Raw genomic sequence first — 20,712 nt, forward strand, 5'->3', positions numbered from 1 at the left:
TTTTTTGTCTCCTTTCTTTCCTCTCTTGGTGGCTGGGCCTCTTTCTCAAGGATGTCTGAGTGCCTTTGAATGGTTCCTTGACGCTTAAAAATAGTCTGTGTCAAGATTTGGCCCAGGGTTTCCCGGACAGTCACTGGCCTAAGGAGAACAGAGTTCCCCATGTGACTTCCAGACATCTGGTTTGGTCACAGCTTGTACTGTGGTACCTTGTCGTGTTAATTGCAGTATATGATTACTTCAAGGTATTAATTAATGACCTACTGTATTGTACCCAAGTCTCGTGCTACCCTTTTTATTGTACACTTATCCTGAATCTCAAGGCTTACGGAGAGTAGCAATGATGATTAGATTTGTGATATTTAGTTTTCTGAAAGATGTGTCCTTCATGTGATAGTTGGTGTGAAAAGATCCGCAGGAGCTGTCGGTGGGCTCTTGGAAGATGAGAAGCAGCTGATGCACAGAAGTAATAAATAAAGATTTTACAGAAATTTGAGGGGAATATACCAGTCTGACTTGGCTTTGAAAGCAAATCTGGTATGTCAGGAAGGGGAAAAACACCGACTTGGACTGTGCAAGGCGTGAAAGAGTGAAGCTCGGGAGACCTTCATGCGCCCTTGCGACCACCCAGCCCTTGGAGCTGAGTGTGGAGGCGGCAAACAAAGCTGTTTCTCTGCACATTCCTGTTTTGGAGCAAGGGGGTGGGATAACACTGGGGGAATAGGCACGGCCTTGGCTCTGGACAGGTTTAACTGGCTAGAAAAGCTGAGCACAGATAAGCTGTGTGTGTAGGGGGGTTGTTTCTTTTTTGTTTGTTTTTGTTTTGTCTTTTAAACACCAGCTTCTCCAACTGTCTCGAATTTTTTTTTCCCCTCAGACCTGTACAGAAAGACACCTTTGACTTAAACATAGCACAGCGTATTTATTTGTTTGCTTGTATCCAAAATTGCTATAGCTAAAAGGCATTGTAGAAAAATGTTCCTTGGTGTCCTTTCCAATTTTTCAGTCCTCTTAATCTGGAATATTTGGAGTACAGTCCTTTCAGTACTACTTGTTTGTAGCAGTATTGATGTAGGTGTTTCAGCTGCATCTGTGATTTGACTTTTTTCTGAAGTTAGGAGTCAGACAGAAGTATGTAAGTAATTGGGGAATATAATTTCAGAAATGGCAGGTATAGTTGAAATACTGGCAAACTGTGAAACTCTGGATTAAAAAGTGACTAGGTCACAGCAGTGCCCCTGCTGATAAGACCCTGATAAAAAATCAAATGCCTGAAAGAAATATCGATTATTGTATCATTTCCTGTGCAGCCTCTTTTCCATGAGATGTTATTTGAACTGCTATAGCCATAGATGGACAATGTATAACAGGGTTACTGGCATAACTGCACTTAGTATTGCTGCTTATGTTTTAGATATTCAATAGAGGCAAACTTGGATGATTTGGTTGTGATGCCAGCCCTATTTATTGCCATTACAGAAGATTATATTTTTTATTCTTTTATTTGTATAACTCTCAGTGGCAAAGTATGAACTTCTCTTCCTCCTTTTGAAATAGTCTTGTTAAGGCTTGCAAGTGTTTTTCTGATACAGAAAGTTGAGTGGATCGTCTTTCAAGAAAAATAAAATACTGTGAGTGAAATCTTGGCATTATTTAAATCAAAGTACAGCTCTGTTACTTTAAGGCAAAATCCAGGCTTCACCAGTGTTCCCATATCCAGTCCAATAAAGATGTCAGGAGCATGGTTCTGTTGCAAGTGTCTCTGACATACTCACTGGAGTATCCTATATGGGATCGCTTCTTCAGTGGGGTGCAGCGAAATGAGTGTGGTGGCAGGGTGGAGCCACTCCCAGGACAGAGGTGCGTCTGTCACTGGGGCATGCATCCACACGGGACTGATTTTTAATAACAACTGTCAGTAAAGTATTACAGGTGAGTCTTAGCATTGGCAAATGTCTCTGCTTGACTGAAGAAAATGAAATAGTAAGGGTCATCAAAGAGGACCGGAGTCATAATAATAATAATAATAGTTCTGTTCTTCAGATAAGCCAGTTACTTAAAAGCTGGACAGAAGAACAGTGAGTAGTTTCTCATGGGCTAAACAATTAGCAGTGTGCTGGTATCAGGAGTGGGAGTGTGTAGGTGAAGTGTTTAGGGCCTTGAGCTAACTTTTCTGTGTGCTCTATTGGGCCTTCAAGGCACATAACCAAAAGATCAGGTGGCTTAACAGAGGCCGGGCATTTCAGCTGATCCCTTGCTTTTTACAGGGCTATATGTTGAAAAAAGGTCATAAAAGGAAAAATTGGACAGAACGATGGTTTGTGCTAAAACCCAATATTATTTCCTACTATGTAAGTGAAGATTTAAAGGACAAGAAGGGAGACATCATACTGGATGGCAACTGTTGTGTAGAGGTAAAAAAAAAAAACCAAACACCACCAAAACCTGTGAATATCTCTAAATATAAGAATTGATCCTTTTTTGTGTGTGGGTGGACTCCTGATACCTCGTTAACGGAATTTTTTTTACGATACATAAAAACAGTTCATAGACACTGTTTTCATAAAAGTTCTTAGTACTGGTATTTGTATCTCTGTAACAGATAACTGCATACGTGGGGCTTGACAATATAACTTAGATTTCAGTGTTTGCTGGTCTAATGCTTTGTTACCCGTTCTAGGCCTTGCCTGACAAAGATGGAAAGAAATGCCTTTTTCTCATAAAATGTCTTGATAAGAGCTTTGAGATCAGTGCCTCTGATAAAAAGAAGAAGCAGGAGTGGATTCAAGGTGAGGTTTAAAAAATCTTAGTTATACAAAGGTTAAGGTAAGCTGAAGTCTTACAGCTGTGCTTTACTCAAATTTGAAATTCTTGGTCTTGGGATTTTTGGTGTCTCTGTTTTGGGCAAATGGGAAGGATCTTTAAGGAGCAGGAGATTGAGGAAGAACTAAGGAGCTATGTAATGGGAATTGGTTTCTGTCATTTAGGTGCCTCAATTTAGGCAGCTGTAACCAAAATGAAATGGATATTAGTGTTGTTTGCTTTTTCTGTATTGGCTGTCTAGGGATGGGGAAAGGAAAGGGAACACATTGTAAATTGTTGCTTTTGGGGAGAAAGGGAAAGCTTGATCATTTCAACTTAATAAAATAGTGGCTTTGCTTTTACAGTTTTGCTTGAGGTAGTATGGTTTGGTGAGCTGAGGATAAGGCTGGGAATTGTGGCTTCCTTTTCTATTCCCACAGTGAAGGTGCTCCTTCTGTGAGACCTTCCCAGACCTGTGCTGAGCGATGGTTACACGCATCTTTGGCAGAGTGAGGTAGAAGCCCTTGCAAACGCCCGGTTGCCAGTGCCATTGGAGTATGTACAGCATTTGAATATTTGGAGCTGTGTGCTTTCATTTGAACTTCCCTCTTTACTGAAAGCATGGGTTTAATCGCACCAAAGTCTGGTGCATTAGTTAGTGATTATTGATTACTAGTTAGTTATTAATGATTACTTAGTTCCAAAGGGAGATCTTTTTCCACACTTGTAGCAGGTGAATAAAATATCAAAATCATCTGCCACTCCTCAGCCTTGCTCTCTGAATGTTTCCTCACTGAAAATAAGTGAATGAGAGCAACTTTCTTACTGGGAGAAAGTTTTCCCTTGGAGTATCAGTAGGAATAAAGGGTTTAAGGTTGGCTCTAGGGGAGTGATGTATATGTTAGATAACATCTTGCTGCTTGATTAGAGCCACTGAATCTAGTAGTAAGAAATCTTGAAGTGTTGGGTTGGGTGGGTTTCTTTGCAGCTGGGTGTACAAGTGACTTCTACATCCACTGCCTGTTAGAAATCAATATTGGAATTGACACAATGCATTGGAATTGCCGAACCTTACCCTTGTGGCAGGTAGCCAATACTGAAAACCAAGTGTCTTTTACTTTTTGGTTTGTGTTGACAGCTAGCCTGATGAGAATTAGAAGAACTGTCAACAGTTATTTCTGATTTAAAAATACATTAAAAAAAATAACAACAAAGAAACAACACAACACCACAAGTAATCATTCACTAAGGCTATCCAGAAAGTTTAGCATTTCCCTTCACTGGTGTTCTTTTCCTCTCCTTTGTCTTGCACGCTGCTTTCCAGCCATACAGACCACTGTAAACCTGCTGAGAGCGGGAAGCTCTCCACCCCACAAAGAAGCACGCCAAAAACGAAAAGAATTGCGCCAGAAGCTGTTAGCTGAGCAAGAGGAGCTGGAGCGGCAGATGAAAGAACTGCAAACAGCTAATGAGAACAAGCAGAAGGAACTGGAGACCGTACGAAAGGTGGGAGTGGGAGCTGCTAACATTCAAGCTTTAAGCTCAATCTCTGTGGTTGGGTTGGGCTTCTGGAAGTATAATTAGGCATCTGTTTCCTGTTCAGGTGCTCAGACGCATTGAGCGAACTCCTCCAGAGGAGGTGAGCCTGTGTCAGCCTCACAGGACACCCCCTGTAGCGGGTTCTCAGGACTGTTCAGAAACTCACGTGGCCCAGCCCTGTCCCTGTACTTATGACAGTATTGTGAACGAGAGTAAAAGAAAACCCCAGCTGTTTGGATGGTGTTTGGGGACTGGAGAGTCTAGTATTTTCAGTTATTTGTGGGGTTTTTTTTTGGTCTTATTTTCTGTCAGACATGTCTGTCAAACTTGGGGCTTTCTAGAAAGATTTTCTTACATAGTTTTCCAAAGTTCTGTCATGTGAATGGTGTGTGTATGTGTGTGGGAACGCTTCTCTTCACACAGATGTCATTTCCAAAGATAACAAAATTAATTTACAAAAATTCCAAAGTTGCAAAGTGATTTTGTGAGTATGTATAGGCATGATTTTATTAGAGTAGTCTGGGAGAGATTTATAGAGCTGAGACACAGCAACCACTTATAAACTGTTTAAATGCATGTTCCTTGTAAATGCTGGCTTGACTTCTAAAAGCCTGAGAATTGGACTAGAAATTTCTGAGTATTAGCAGAAGACTTGCTGAGGACATTGTTTTCCTTGGAGACAGCTGCTTAGTCCAAATCTAACAACTGTCAGGAGACACCAAGGTGTCTTCACTGTGGACAGTAGATTGAACATGCTGATGGATCTTTGTACTTTGGAACAACTGGTACCACTGCGATATTTCTCCTTAGAGACTCGATTAGCATCCGGATATACTTGTTATATTTTCTTTTTAGAGCCTTGCAAGAAGAGTTACTATGGCTTCTATTGCTGTGATACCTTTTCAGGAGGGGTGTGCCTTGTAAGTAGCTTAGAATGTCATCAAATGCCTCCTCCCCAGCATTTTGGCTGCTGAGTCCCTGTTCCTAGGGCAGTCCAGATCTTTGCTCAATGCTTAGTCTAAAGAGTCTTTTGTTCACTACCTTCCTAAATTAACTTGATTTTTTGCATTCCCATTTAGGATGACTCTGCATCATTGCTTGAGGTTTTCATAAATGAAAAATACTATCTAATTTTAGCCCTCAGTTAGAAAAAAGTTTTTAATGGTCTTTGTGGGGGGAGCTATAAATATTGTGAGAGCATGTTCAAGGTGCCAAGTCTAGAAAAGCAATTAAATAATCCAAAATGTATAATTTAAAAAGTCTTGTCATTAAGTCACAAATTGTGTTGAGGAGAAATTAGTCTTTTTTTTTAATAACTTTGGACTGACAGTACTGATGTGGGTACTATGCTGTTTGCCTTAAATGGAATCTGACAGTGGAAAACCATTTTTAAATTTTAAATTCAATTTTAGCATCTATATTCTACCATGTGTTTAAGATTCAGACTGCAAAATACGCTTTAAAGGATAGCCTATGTTACCTGCAAGTTACTGGTAAGTAATGTACCTGTTAACAGACATCATATGGCTGGATTTTGGTGTAGAGTTTATTTTATTGAGAATAAGTTAGGGAGGAGATAACATGAGACCAACCCCAAAGGAGCAGTAGGATGTTGACAGGCTCCAGGGAGTTTTGTAGAAATCAAATGGGCAAACTAAAGAGAGATGCAGCAAGAAGCATCTTTTGAAGGGGACTGGATTAAAATGACTTCTGAAGGAGAGTAGTTCAGTCTCTGACATGAACTACTGCACTTCGACGAAGTGGAATTAGTGGAAAGGTACTGTGTGGGAGGAACTTAAAGTGTTTGATTAGTTAGAAACATATTCTTCGGGGAAAAGGCTTTGCAAATGGTTCAGGAAACTGAATTGTTCTGGAAAGCTTAGAGTTAGATTTGCTCCTGATGGCAGGGAGCCACCACTTACGCAGCATCTGCCAGAGCGCACTCTGAGACTGGTTTGTATTTTGATAGCTCCTGCAGTATAAAATTTCAGAAGAATAAGAGCCTTTGTCTAAAGCAGATTTTGTCATATTTTTAAATGGAATTTTGACATACACACATTGAACAGACTGAAAGGTAAGTTTTTCTTACCAAGAGAGCATGTACAAGACTTGTGCGCCCTTTTTGTTTCAATTGGGGGTCTTGCATGGGCTTCAGAGACTCTGTGCTAACCAAAGCCTGCTGGAATGGTGTGTTCCTGTTCATCTCCCCGCTCCCCCTGCCCCCAGCAGTTGGGACTTTTCCCTAAACTGCATAGTTGTTGCCAGTAACCTTACCTGCCAGGAGCTCTTGTCCTCTTTCTTGACAGGAATTAAGCAGGAAGTTGCTGATAAAGAGTGGACAAACAGTCTATTTTCTTGTTGAGCTCTCCGGCAAAAGCCTAGCACCCACCCTTGCCTGTGACTCTGCACGTTTGCCCTCTTGGCTCAGCCTGGGCAATGTTTGTTTTGATTTCCTTCCCTGCTTTGAAATTAAAGAAAATTTAACTTAAATAGGCATCTTGGATTTCACTACAATTACATGTTTTTAAATGTTCTGGCAGAGGAGGAATACTACTTCTAAGAGACTGTGGCATCTCCTTTCAAAGGAGAGCAATTCTGTATTATCTTCTACAGCTTAAAAACAAACTAGGAGCCTTCTCCCTCCCTTCTTCCTATTTCAGACTAGAGTGATATAGAATCCTAGAATAGTTTGGGTTGGAAGGGACCTTCAAGATCATTGAGTTCCAACCCCCCTGCCATGGGCAGGGACACCTCCCACTAGCCCAGGTTGCTTAAAGCCTCATCCAGCCTGGCCTTGAACCCTTCCATGGGTGGGGCATCTGCATCTTCTCTGGGCAACCTGGGCCACTGCCTCACCATCCATCCAGGAAAACATTTCTTCCTAATATCTAATCTAAATCTGCCTTCTTTCAGCTTAAAACCATTACCCCTCATCCTGTCACTATGCTCACAGATATCACAAGCACTTAATGAAAGTTTTGTCTTGCCAGTTTTTATCATTTAGGCATCTCATCAGCTCATCCAGGTTGTGTGAGGGAAGGTGGTTTAAGTGTGGTACCTTCCAAAAATACTGAACAAGATGGGTGTCCTGCTCTTACTGAAGGTCTGTGGAAAGAAGTTCACCAGCCTAGTTATTACAAAAGAAGGGTGCTTGCTTTCTGTTTCCTCTGAAGATAAGTTTCTTAGGAAAAAGTTCTGTGAAAGGATTATTATTTTCTTTTCAATATTGGTAAAGTTTTGGCTGGTACTTGTACATTTCTAACCTTCCGTGCATTCTAAAAATATGTGCTATAGAAATCCTGATGAAAGGAAAAAATGGTGGTGACAACTGCCTTTATATGTGAAATCAATGTAAAAAAAAAAAAAGTTGCAAAAAAGTGTGAAGGTAGCAGCAGTGGTTTCCTAGGCCTTAGCTCTGGCTAAGCTAGTTTTTCCCCTAATTTCAAGTGATGATTATTGACTAGAATTTTATTTACCTTACATGGCAATTTAGGGGATGTTAAAGGGATGTGATTCACAACAGCACAATCACTTATTATAGGCAAAGTTTGCAGCACTTCTGCTTTCCCATGGCAGTGTAGCACTTCTCACTTCTGTTTCTGTATGCACTCTGTGCATGCTGGCATGTTTTCACTGTTGGAACTCCTGTGCAGTGCTGCCTGCGATGTGGTTTTTTTTTTTGCATAATAGTTTTCTGTCCCATATGAGATATAGAAATTGCTGTGTTTCCTTCTCTAGGTTGTGCAAAGTGGGACTCAAAGGAAACTTGGGAGAAGTCTGATAATGGACTTTTCATTAGAAAATTTAAAGTTGTCTTGCAAATAACAAGATTAAAAATTATATTTAGAGATTGAGAATAGCCTCAGACAATTTTTTTTAAAAAAGCTGGTGCCTTAATGCTTTTGAAGTTTTCTTCCATTTTTGTTAAAACCAAGAATTGTTAAATAAAATTCTGTTCCCTCCAAATGTTTTAGTTTTGACAATTTTTTTTTTTTCCTCTTTTCTTCTCCCAACACCCTGCCCTTCTCTTCCAGCAACTGGAAGTAGCAGCTGCTCGTGCTGCTGAGGAAGAGAAGAAAAGACTTCAGACTCAAGTTGAATTACAAGATCGCTTCAGTTTGGAGCTGGAAAGAGAAAAAATGGTGAGTAGTGCATGTGGTTTTTTTGCTATGATTACACATAGTGAGCAACGCGTTCAGCAATGACTTCCCTCACAGGCAGGCACTGAAGGGATTCTGCAGATTTTGGAGGAGGCTGGGGAATGCAATCTACATTGCATTTATTAGAGACATAGGAATAAAATATTTTTACTAGTGAATTCAAATACTGGAACAGCTGCCTACAATTTGTATAGCATTCAAAGCTTGAAAATTATTGGAAAATTAGAAAAAAATGGTCTGTTTGAAAGATAAATGCAGACTGAAGTTATCCTTGTAATTTTCAAAGATGGAGAACCTGAGGCCAGTACATACTATACGAATGTGCAAAATGAACACACCATCAAAATGCATTTTAAGAATTTTCTGACTTGAATACATTCCTAAAACTACTGTGTTTTTATACTGTGTGTTTTTTTTATACACACATACAAACATAAAAACTTAACAGTGCTGTAAAACTACAATATTTACTATAATCCACACTGAGAATTTCTAAAAGAACTAATTTTCAGTCTTCAAGGGCTTTGTCAGTCATAACAGGCTTTTCTGTTAGCTGGAGAAAAGAAGGAGAAGTAGTCAAGTTGATGTGATGGAAGTCTCACAAGGTAGCTGCACGCCGTGCTGCTTTATGGGCTGCGTGTACATTCCTGAATGTGATCGCTTTCTGGGTCAGTGGGATTGAGATCAGCTGAGGGAAAGCAGACAGCAGAGCAGTGGAGCAGGACACGCCACCCTGTCACACATGACGGCAAGCCTTTCTGGCTGACTTCAGGAGCTGTGCTTACCTGCTGTGAGGTACATGTTTGCTAAATGCTGAGGTTTGGTGCTTTATGCCGACTCAGTTCAAAGCTCGCTGACTGCTGGTGTCCCCAGCACAGCAAGGGGCGGAGTGGGAGGATGGCTCCAGTGCCGCTGCACCTCTGGCTTCCCGCTCTGGTCAGTGAACGAGGATCAGAGACTGGGTCCTGTGGGTATGCAGCATCCTCTCACCTTCCTCTATCCCTTACCTTTGTTTTTTGTTATAGTTGCTCTTCTCTCAGCAAGGCCAACCTCCTTAGCCGAGTTTCACCCCTTTATCAGTCCTGTGCTGTCACAGTGCCATCATCCAGATACAAGTGTGTGAAACACTGGTGCCAAGGAGGACTTGCCTGAGGAAAGGAATGGGAACAGTGTAGTTAAACCAGCCTGACCTTTGTGTATGGCACTCTACAAGCTGTTTCTTCCTTCAGTTCTGTGTGTATCTGTAAACTAAGTGACAAGATCAAATGGATTGAAGTTAGTTTTAAACCCCTGTAAAAATCCTGCGCTGCGTGAAGTATGGCAATGCGAGTAACCTGTGTTATTAGATGCTCTTAGTTACGCAGACTCAATTTTATCAGTTTTGTTCTGCAGGCAGCTGGAAAAGGTTTGTCTCTGAAAACATTATCTGAGGGAAACCTGGCAATTCCTTTAAAAAATTGGAAACCTGAGTTGAATGGTAGCTCATGTGTGTCCTCAATTTATGCCGCTAGGTAAGACAAAAAATGGAAGAGCAGGTTGCTCAGAAATCATCTGAACTGGAACAGTATTTACAGAGAGTACGTGAACTGGAAGAAATGTATAAGCAGCTACAGGAAGCTTTGGAGGATGAGAAACAGGCACGTCAAGATGAAGAGACTGTAAGGAAACTTCAAGCCAGGTATGGCTCTTACCTTATAGAGATTCATTTCAATTTCCTGCTTCCCCCTGCAATAATAAATAACTGTGCCATACTGCTAAAGATTGTTTGCAGCTTGGACATGCTGCTCGAAAGCTTGAAGTGCAAACAGAGGATAGTTTGTTTTGTTTTTGTTCCCTTAAGCTCTGAAGGCTAAAGCTGGTATTTATGATATTCTGATGTGTTTGATTAGCCCTTAGCAGGGGTAGTGCTCAGCAATCTCAGGCAAGCAGGCACACTTATTTTTCATCAGGTGTTGTGTGTGTCAGCACTGGAAAAACTGAGATCACTCTGTACAGACTTTTCAGTTGTGTAGTCTAAAAAGCAGTAACTGTATATATGACTTTCTGCTGTATTTTATCACAGGTTTAAATTGTAATTGATAAAGGGTTAAATCTCCTCTTACTTCTACTACTCTTTCTTCATACCTTCAGTCCTCCTAAGACAAGATAACTTATGCATGCTTGTTTCTTCTGTGGTTTTCAGTGTCGGGTATTTGCATTATTGACTAAATTTTCTGAATAGCCCTTTGTAGCAGGCTGCTTGCACTGCTGGCATGATTTTCAGCTTTACTGAAGACAAGCCAGCAAGCAATAACTTTTTTCCTGCTTCGCATATTTTTTTTTTTTTTTATTTAAAGAAAATAATTATCTTGGCTTTCCTACATGTATGCTGCATAATGGATACAGCTTACTTTAAAGTGCAGTTAATATTGCAATCCCCATTGCAGATTACTGGAAGAGGAGTCAGCAAAGAGAGCTGAACTGGAAAAATGGCACTTGCAGCAGCAACAGACCATTCAGATGACAGAAGCAGAGAAGCAAGAGCTAGAAAACCAGAGAATGATAAAGGAACGGGCTCTTCAAGTTGCTATGCAGCAACTAGAGCAACTCGAACTGGAAAGGAAGGAGGCCCTTGAGCAGTATGAGGTGAGCTGTTCTGTTCAGCAACCTCGCATACTTAGCCAGGTATTCAGCAGTGTAACTGAATTTGAAGTTCGTCAATATCATGCTTCTTTAAGGATTAGTATGGCACAAAAATTATAACAACAGGTAGAATAGTGATGTGCTGGGTTTTTTTGGTCGACGCCAGTAGATACATTTGAAGGAGAGGACGCATTTCGGACACACCACCTCCTTTATTCTTTTATCCCAATCAAGCCCGCTAAGTCATATCCTGCAATACTGTGTATACATTTGGCTTCTCCTGTCTGTTCTTATGTAGTCCCATTGCTGTCAGAACTAAATGCCTTCTGCTTTTGAATTAGTTATTCTTGCAATGTTTCGATGATGTCATGGTCTTTTACAGATAAAAAAAAAAAATCAATGTGCTACTGTAGGCTCTTGCTTGTCAAAAAGGTATTTAGGCACTGAACTGATGTCAAGGATAGCTAGGAATTAGCTCACTTTCAGTGTGCAGCAGAGCCTCGTGTCCCAAATGCCAGGCCTGTTCTCCACTCTGCTGAGTGTGTTTGATGCAGGGCAGTAGCTGTGTTTATGGAAGAAAGAAGAGTCAGAATCCAGTGAGTACAGAGTCTGATGTGCTGCGTACTCTCTAGGGCTAGGGAGGTGTTGATCCTGCGTGTATTTAACTCAGGAAACAAAACACAGCTGGATTTCTGTTTAAGGAGGGAGTGTGTTTATGCTGTCTCTGTGCTGTTGAGGTCAGCTGTGCGAAGGACCAGCTCATGAGCTGTCTCAGTTGGCACAGAGTACAAGTGCGGCCATGACTGCAAGCGAGGGCCCAGGTGGGGTAGGTCTGGCCACTTTGCAACTTGCCATGTTGGTGTTACATCTAGCGCCAGCATTAGATTGCTTTTGGCTAATACTTGAGGTTCTTTTAGAGGACATCTCAGGCTTTTTGTGTATGAAATTTCATTTACTACTCCAAAGGAATTGCTGAATAAAATAGACATAAAAAATCCCAAACAAACAAAAAAAAAATTCACAAAACAAATGGTAAACTAGGTCACTGTGACAGCTGACTCATTATTTTAGAAATAATTAAACATTCTGGCATTCCATTAGGAACTGACCGAAACACCGGTTTAGACTGAAGAATCTCTCTCTCCTGCTTGGGTGTAACAGCAGTGGTCCTTTTCCTAGCTTACGTTTTATTATTTCTGATACTGAGAGATAACCACTGTCTCATCTTAGTTTGGAACAGAACATGCATCTTTGTTTTGAAACTACAGTGTATGCTTTCAGTCTTCATGAAGACTAGCCCTACTTACACAGCTACAGAATCTTGTAAAGATTAGTTACTTTTGGATTTTGGTTTGAGGGCTTTTATACAGCTAGTGACTGACTAAATTACTTTGGATGGTTAGAAATGAAGTTCTCTTGTCTGCGCTAAATGGACTGCTGGCTGAATTAGCATAGTTCTGTCTTTAGATTTAAAAGGAAGTTTTTTTCTTTTTATATAAACAGAGTAAAGGTGTTCTGGTTTTCAAGTGGGCTGTTATCTTATTTCAGGAGGTTAAGAGGAAGTTGGAAATGGCAGCTAATAACACCAAGAGTTGGAAAGACAAAGTAGCTCATCATGAGGGATTAATTCGACTAATAGAGCCAGGTAAGTTATCAACAGAAAAGTTACAAAAAATGTTTATTCATTCTGTCTCATATACTTAGATCACCCAGTGATTCTGAAGTCTGCCTTTTCCTGTAGCTTATTGGTTTCACAGCAGCCTATAAATATCACGTGTATGAGAACTGCTGCTGGTAACTTTCAAGTCTTTACCTTTACTGACCCTACTATAACACTTTATTATCATTATTGTTTGTTTATTTAAAACAAAGCAAGGATCAACCTGAACATTGCTTGGTTTGGGTGTTTAATGCAGCTAGCGTTAAGTGCCAGTTGCCAAAACCATTAAGTAAAGATAGCTAAAATATTTGATTTTGGGGAAAAGTTTTATTTCTTAGCTTAGTTAACAGCATGCCAGCCTCGAGGAAAGTGGCTTTGTAATGAAGTGCTGGAGAGAGATGGCTTTCCTTCACAGAAATCTCTAAGGGCAAGAAGAAGAGGGGTTTACTAAGATACAGCTGTTTGGGGGGTTAGTTGGGAGATACGGATGCAAAAGATGGCAGCAGTTGACACCTTCTCACACTAAGAACCTTCACTGACAGTGTCCCAGGTGCTCCTCCCTCCTGGGTTAGGCAGGTCCCCAGGACACCTTTAGAGGGTCTCCAGTCACAGAAGAGACAGCGCTTACCACATCATGGGGGGGACACTCGGCCTGTCTGACAGTGGCTGAGCGATGTCAATGTCTGTTTCAAATACTGCACTCTGTCTTCCAGGCTCCAAGAATCCTCACTTAATCACAAACTGGGGCCCGGCCGCCTTCACTGAAGCTGAACTCGAGCAAAGACAAAAGAGCTGGAAAGGGAAAAAAGCCACTTCTGAGTAACAATGGCAGCTGACGTATTGTTCGTGAATAGAAGCTCACCTTCATTTGTTCTGCTTTGCACAGAGCAGCTTCTCACTTACAAAGATCTTAGTTTGCTCAGCAGGTTCGGCCTTTCTACAAAGGAAATACTGTTTACCACGTAGGAATGTCTGCTCAGAGCTCAGTGATTATAAGATGTGGGTCTGACAGTACTTGCTGTTTTCCCTCATGTTGCCAGAAAGTCTGTTCTTTTATATAAAACTTTCCAACTGAAGCTTTTTATGTAAATGTAACTTGTAACAGAGTTGTTTCTATACTAGTGTGTAACAATCTGACGGCATCTAACTTATCAGCACCTTCATTTCAAAAAGCAGGGGAAGCAGTTGTTTCATTAATTCAGTTCAGATAATTTAAACCCAGGATACATCAGTCCTGGAGGTTCTGTCCAGCTCTGAAATAGAGCATTACCTTTCCTTCCATCAAGTCTCCTTTTATTTTTGCTCTGTCTGTTGCTCTTCGCACAGTGCTTAGTGCTCAGATAGATTCTTCCTTAGGGAGGATACACTGGCGCACCGCTGGGTACCTGCTGGCTGGTCAGATTTTGATCCCGTTTTCCTCTGATCGCAGGAATCCAAACAGAAGAACTGGAAATAGGCATGTACAAGATGCTGCTGTAAAACATTTGGAAAAAGTAGTAATGCAAGATTGTTCATGTACTGTATTGTATGTGAGAAGTGCTAAAAAAAACCTTGGGAGTTCTCTGCATAGTTTAAAAAAGGCACAGTTTTGACTTGGACATTTCTGGAGCAGATGAATGGAAGATGATAGCATGTGCAGGCCAAATAGCATCTGCATCAAGGCTGTTTGTGCAAGAAATCTGATGATAACACACCACTGTTTTAGATGCAGCACTTCTGTCTTATTGTTAATTGGAGGCCAGATTAAAAACAAAAGGCAAGAGGAAAACTAAATTTGACCTTTTAATTTTAGATTTAAAATAATAAATGTGTAGCAATACTGCTTTAAAAGAACATAACTCCTGTCAGTAAAATAATTTCAGCATTTCTAGGCTTCCCAAATAGCCCACTGCTCTGCCTCAAAATTCTCTCCAGGGACAAAGCCAGTTATTTCTGTTCCTGTACAGAAAAGGAACAAGGCTGTGATTTTGCTATGTAGATCACCCACTCCAGACAAGAAGTCAGTGTAGCGCTAAGTACAGTAGTATTTGTGCTACATTATAGATGTTTTGAGAACTGTCCCCCCTCCTGAAGAGCAGGTGCCCAGTGGTGTGACTTGTTGGCTTTGACCTTTGTATGTACATGGAACTCGTATAACTCTCTCTTAGCACCTGCTCTTTAGTTCAGCTAAATGTTAAATTATTTTTAGTAAATAAGAAGTGAATGTTTCAGATGGGTAATGAGTGCATTGTGTACAGCTTTGTGATACTGGGCTCTCAGAAGAGCAGAAGCTGTACAAAAGTGATCTTCAGATTTGGAAATCAATAGCATTTTATTTGTCTATTAACTAAGACTCACTCAAATACTGAATCTTCTCAGACATTTATTCTCTGGTTATATTTTTATACTAATTGAAATCTTTAATAGTTCAGTAAAGGGAGTGCTGATTAGAATGGCAGGAAAATCCAGGATCTTCCTATTTGTATTTACTGTACAGGAAAGCAGTAGTTCCTTAAGCTTGCTAACAAGGCATTTTTAAAATTGATCATGTTTACAGAAGAAATGTGAAGAAAACTGTAATAGAAATACTAATGTATACATTGTTAAACTTTGCTAAAGGAGATGGAACAGTATTTATAACTACCAAACATCTTTTATGTGGAGAGCAGAAGGTGTGTTGGGGCTAAACATGTTTAATTTTTCTAACAGTCTTTATTTTGGAGAAATGTTTTTTAAGAGCACCAAATGATGCATGTTTTCATATTTTTTACTGTACTTTAGAATTGGCTATTTAATAAAGTAATCCAAAAGTCATTTACATTTCTGAATTAATTGGTGTCTTTTTCCATGGGTTTCTTTTGGGTTAGTGGAGTTCAAAACCCAGTAACTGTTGTGTGGAAGTAGTACTGTGCTGGAAGAAACACCCTCTTAAGGGTCTGATCAATGGGGTTTGGATTAAGGCTAGAATAAAGGCAATGGTCACAGAGAGAATACAATATAATTTAACAGCACCACTTCCCGTGCCCTGGGGTACACCATGATCGATTACAGCGATACTCCGCTATTATAGGCAGCATTGCTCAAGAACAGTAGTTTGAGGGTACAGTTTAGCTGTTTTCTGAAACACAAAGCATGCCTGATGGGAAATGATCAGTTGCACCTCCAGTAACACATTGAGGCTCGAGAGTACAGGGGTGGATGTGCTCTTGTCAGTGAGCTAATGGGGGAAACAGCTGCAGAGTGAGGGTACCCTGGCACGTACAGATGTGTGCCTCTGCAGGCAAAACAGCCCTGCATTAAAATGTCATCCGCGTATGTCTCAGTTATTTCTTAGTCACAATTAGAAGAGGAAATGAGACAAGTCTCCTTTTAGCTTTGGCCCTGCTTGCTCTGACAAATTAAGAAAGCTTTGTGTGAAGTGTTGCACAGTAAAAGTGGGGGAAGAGGTTGGTTTAAAGATTAACCAATTGCATTTTGAGCAAAAATACCACTTAAGAGGAAGTCCATTAAAGCTACACTAAACACAGCACTCAAAGAGTGTAGAGCTGTGAGTCAGAGTCACCACATCTCATGAACTGGTGCAGCATGGAAAACTACCCCTGGTGCAGTATCATTTCTGGTGAGCCCGAAGGTTACAGCACTCCTGTTCCAAGAAACTGAGACTGCCAATGGTGAGGATAGCCTCAGTGTAAGGTCATGCGATGGGTGTCTGTTCTGCCCCAATAAACCCTTACCTATGCAGAGGCTGGCAGAAAGCTGTGTCTGCTGTTCTTGAACCCTTAGCAGATGCACTGAAGGGCTTGGTCCACTGGTTTTGTCTGCCAGTCAGGTTTACCTGCTGCTGATGGTGGAACAGTCCTGCAAACCAATAGCACAGTACTGTGCTTTCTTCTCCTAAGACAGGATTATTTTTGCCCCATGACTCTTTCATGGAGCTGATTTATGAGACTGGTGCATCCTTTTCACACGTTCCCAACATGTAACAGCAGGTTTCTACCAACTCATACTAGTTCTGTTTGACTTTCGTGAATGAACAGCCACAAAACCAAAGCCTATATAGGAAAGCAACAGTGCATTAGGACAATAGCTGTATCCTGGGGCAGGGGGGGGGACACCCAACCCTAAAAGAAGCAACTGCTCAGTCACCCAGGCCTTCTGGAACAGGAGCTGCACCATCCATTTCGGTAACCCTGAACAGAAAATAACAGCTCTGATTTTTATCTTGAATATGTGAAGCAGTTAAGTAAACAATTTTTGAGCAAACCACTGCATGGTCAGGAAAGGAGACATCCATAAAGTCTTTTAGCTGCTTCAGGACGAGAGGTAATTATTTGTTCATAAAATAAAGGGCACCGAAGAGAGGAATTATCATGTGCCATAAAGTTGTAATCTCTAATCGAATGAACATCTCCTGTAACACTAAAAAGATTTTAGTTCCCCCACTCATCAGTTAGGGACTTTCCAACTCTGCCTGCGTTACACGGGTTATATGATAATTGTGGCTCTCTCTTCTTTGTTGGTTTTTTGGGTTTTTTTTGTTTTGTTTTGTTTATTTTTTTTTAATCGTTCCAGGTCACGCTGGGCCCGGCTCATCTCTGGGCTCCAGCTGCCATCTGCTGGTGGCCCCAGGTTCCCCGGGCTGCGTTACCAACAGGGGCTGTACTCGCTGTGAACGTGTCCCGAGATGATGAAACCCCCCTTCTGCTTCATTCCCCTTCAACAACCGCAGCAGCCGTTTACACGAGAAGCACAGCGACGTACAAAGGCTGGAAGGCTGTGAAGTGACCCAGGGCTCCTGCTGTATGACCATTACCTCACTGCTGCCGTTGTCGCTCACGGCTGTCCTCGCGTTCACGAGACAATTTGGTTCTTCTGTTAGCTCACGGTGTCTGAGCCCAGAGACACTCCGTGAGCCTAGGAAAAGAGATTTCACAAGTGTTGCCCCTGGCCCGGGATACATTTATGCTCAGAGGCTTGAAGCTACGTCAGGCGTATTTTCCAAAAAAGCCCACCTCGCTGCACCGCGGAAGGAGAGCGTACAGTGGGATGCACCACCCAGCAAGCTCTCGGCTGCAGCACAAAGCCTGGGCTGCCACACAGCTTTCCTTGTGGGAGTAACGCAAGGCGAGGAAAAAATGTGTAAGGAAGGTTACTTACCTGCAAATAGTGTCTTCTCAGGTGCCTCATTTATCCTTCATCCCCATCCCGTTCTCCCTCCTCCTGCTGAAAATCATTGACTCGCAGGATAAAAAAGCCCCGAGGCTGCAGGAGTGGGGCTGAGAGAAGGATGTGCAGTGTGCCAGCTCACATGTGTTCCTCTTTTGGGAGCAGGACCCAGATTAATCTCTTCAAGTCATGGGGGAGGGAGAAGAAGAAGAAAAGAAAAAAAAAAAAAAAGACTGGCCTGTGGTTTGAAAGACTTCGGGGCCATACAGACTGTGGCCATGAGTTCCAAAATAAAACACAGAGAGAATGCAGAGACTCATGACTTTCATACGTTGAGTCCTACTGTGAACTTGAACTACTTCGAAATGTCAGGAAAGCAAAACTGCAGTGGTTGTTTTAACACTTAAGATGAAAAAAGATTTGGAAAAAGGTAGCTGCTTCTTACCTGCAAAAGAAATTAAAATTGGAACAGTATGATACAAAACAAAAGACAAAAACATCCTGAAAAGCCTTGAGAAGAAGATATAATGAAGCAGTTTTTAACACATACAAGCACAATCCCAGACAGACTGCTTGACAAGAGCCCCTCTTCCCCCTTCTTTCTGACATTTTAGCCTAGTTGGCAGCCTTTTCCCTCTACCCCTTTAATTCTCTCACCCGTCCCCGGGAGGGGGGAAGGTGAATGAGCAGCTGTGGTGGTCTTTTGCTGCTAGCCAGGGTCAAAACCATAACAGAAATATAAAAGGATACGAGCAGCTGGTCAGAGGAAAGCCCATGACAGACTGGGCAGAATATTGATAAAAAGAAAAAAAAAAAAAATCAGAGACCCCAGAACAATTGCACTTACTTTTCCCCATTGGACATTATTTTAAATTTCTTAATAAATAGACAAGCACACAAAAAAATAACCCTTTCTACCTTAGTAAGCGTGCTCTTTGCTCACACCACTCTTCTGCCTGTCAAAGGAACTTGATCTAGCACCGGCTTTGTCCACTGTTGCTAATTAATAGAGCTACCTGCCATGGCTACAGCACACACACAGCTTTTACAGGATTTGGGCCTAATAATGTCTCTGTGCAAATGCTCACCTGCCATTATTATTCCTGTTGTCACCTATTTTCTGAGCACACGACAGTGATTTGCTCAGGCAGTAAAGATTCCACCACAGGGAACCCCCCAGGGTGTTGGTGAGGGCGTCTGAGTGCAATCGGCGCAGGTCTCCACTGGCTGCTCTCGCCCACAGTTTCACAAGGCGCCCGTGTCCTCTCACTGAACTTGGCCAGTAAGCCTAATTTGAACATGTCAGTATCCCAGATGGCATTAGAAACTCAAGCACTGACATGAGACAGTTTCAAAAGCAGCCTGGGCTTCCTCGGCGTTGACATTTATTAGCAGTTTCAATGCTTACCAGTGCACGGGGATGTCTCCACTCCGAAGAGGCTTGTGCAGCTGAGCCCCGACGCAGCGTGGAAGTGCTGGGGAGCCCAGGTCCTCTGGGGTGTTGGTTCCTCGGTTCTGACTAAAAAAGGAAAAAAACTCTGAAAACCTATCTAAGGTCAGACTCTGCTTAAATACCTTTAGGAAGTCCCTCTCACAGCATAGCTGGTACCAAAATTTTGCATTTGGAGCAGCCTGAGGTTGTGTTTTCCCAACCGTTTCCTTTGCCAGCAATGCACTGGGCCATTTTGCTGTTTCCAAGCCATGAAGTCAACTACCCCATCTGCCTGCGAGGGAGGAGCATGTCCCATTTCACAGCTGGGCTTTGCCCCCTACCAGAAAGATTGTGTTTGCCATAGGCTGCTTTTTCCCAGAAAAAAGGTGGGAAATAATGGAGGAGGGTACAACCTGCACACACACAGGTCCCCCACCAAAAAGCTGCGTGGTGTGGCGCTGCTCCCTGTGGGGATGGAGGTGGCATCTTCTGCATTTGCTGTTTTGCTTCAGCATGGCCATTGCCTGCCCGTGAGGGTGGCGTGACACCCAAGGGGGTTGCTGCTGGCCCATGGAGCACCCTGGGGAGACACCTGGCCAGAAACAACCACTGCTCCAAGCCTGGTCTCACAGCGTAGCCGTGTGGGGCCCCACTGGCAAGAAAAATTTGCCTTCCTGTGCTCCCACATGCTCCCTTCGCTGTCACCATGGCAGACGGCAAGAGCCAAACCCACCACTGGTCTCAGGCCACCAAAAAATGCCCCAATGGCAGCGGGAAAGAGCCAACCCCACCACTGGTCTCAGGCCACCTCTGGCCAGCACATCCTCCCTGCTGGCAGAAGAAAACCCAGAACATATTCCTTGAAACCATATTTCCAAGGGATAGGCAGCCAAGCGCTGGGTGCAGTACGAGAACCAGCTTAGCAGAACAGCTCAGCAGAGGAAAAGAGCAAAAGAAAACCTCACCATGTGCCAAACGCCCTTGTCAGGCCAGGCCACCCCCTGGCATTTCTGCCATCCCTGCAGAGCGCAGACTGGTCCTGCACAGCTTCGAGGGCAGCTCTGTCTCTGCCTCCCCTGCTCACCCTGCTCTGCCCGGTCACTCCTCTGCTGTCCCTATGACCCGGCCGACAGCAGAAATTACCACCCACCCATTACACCCGCAAAAAAAACCCCGCCGCTATTTCAGCAAAGCTCCTGGGCAAGCGCTGGGCGCAGGGCAGCGTGCTGAGCCCACACCACCTCCGAGCCAGCGGCACTGCACGACCCCTCACCGCTCTCCCAGTTTCCCGTTCCTTTCTCATTTTTATCTCACCCCTCCTGATGAGCCCCTTACGGGCCAAACCAGGGCAAGAA

General features: G+C 42.5%; 1 protein-coding gene across 1 annotated transcript in view; it reads left to right on the forward strand.

Moving 5' to 3' along the window:
* The window catches only part of SWAP70 (SWAP switching B-cell complex 70kDa subunit), a gene marked incomplete at its 5' end in the record, with an annotated part of 30,960 nt that extends 17,317 nt beyond the window's left edge, over positions 1 to 13,643 (forward strand). The window contains 8 exons of the mRNA XM_010087466.1: positions 2,265 to 2,411; positions 2,678 to 2,786; positions 4,124 to 4,305; positions 8,373 to 8,480; positions 10,010 to 10,176; positions 10,925 to 11,123; positions 12,669 to 12,765; positions 13,494 to 13,643. Coding sequence (XP_010085768.1) covers positions 2,265 to 2,411; positions 2,678 to 2,786; positions 4,124 to 4,305; positions 8,373 to 8,480; positions 10,010 to 10,176; positions 10,925 to 11,123; positions 12,669 to 12,765; positions 13,494 to 13,603 — 1,119 coding nt within the window. The remainder of the gene's footprint in view (positions 1 to 2,264; positions 2,412 to 2,677; positions 2,787 to 4,123; positions 4,306 to 8,372; positions 8,481 to 10,009; positions 10,177 to 10,924; positions 11,124 to 12,668; positions 12,766 to 13,493) is intronic.
* Between the last annotated feature and the right edge of the window lie 7,069 nt (positions 13,644 to 20,712).

This window comes from Pterocles gutturalis, unplaced genomic scaffold (genome assembly GCF_000699245.1).
Source record: "Pterocles gutturalis isolate BGI_N339 unplaced genomic scaffold, ASM69924v1 scaffold12971, whole genome shotgun sequence".
NCBI lineage: Eukaryota > Metazoa > Chordata > Aves > Pterocliformes > Pteroclidae > Pterocles > Pterocles gutturalis.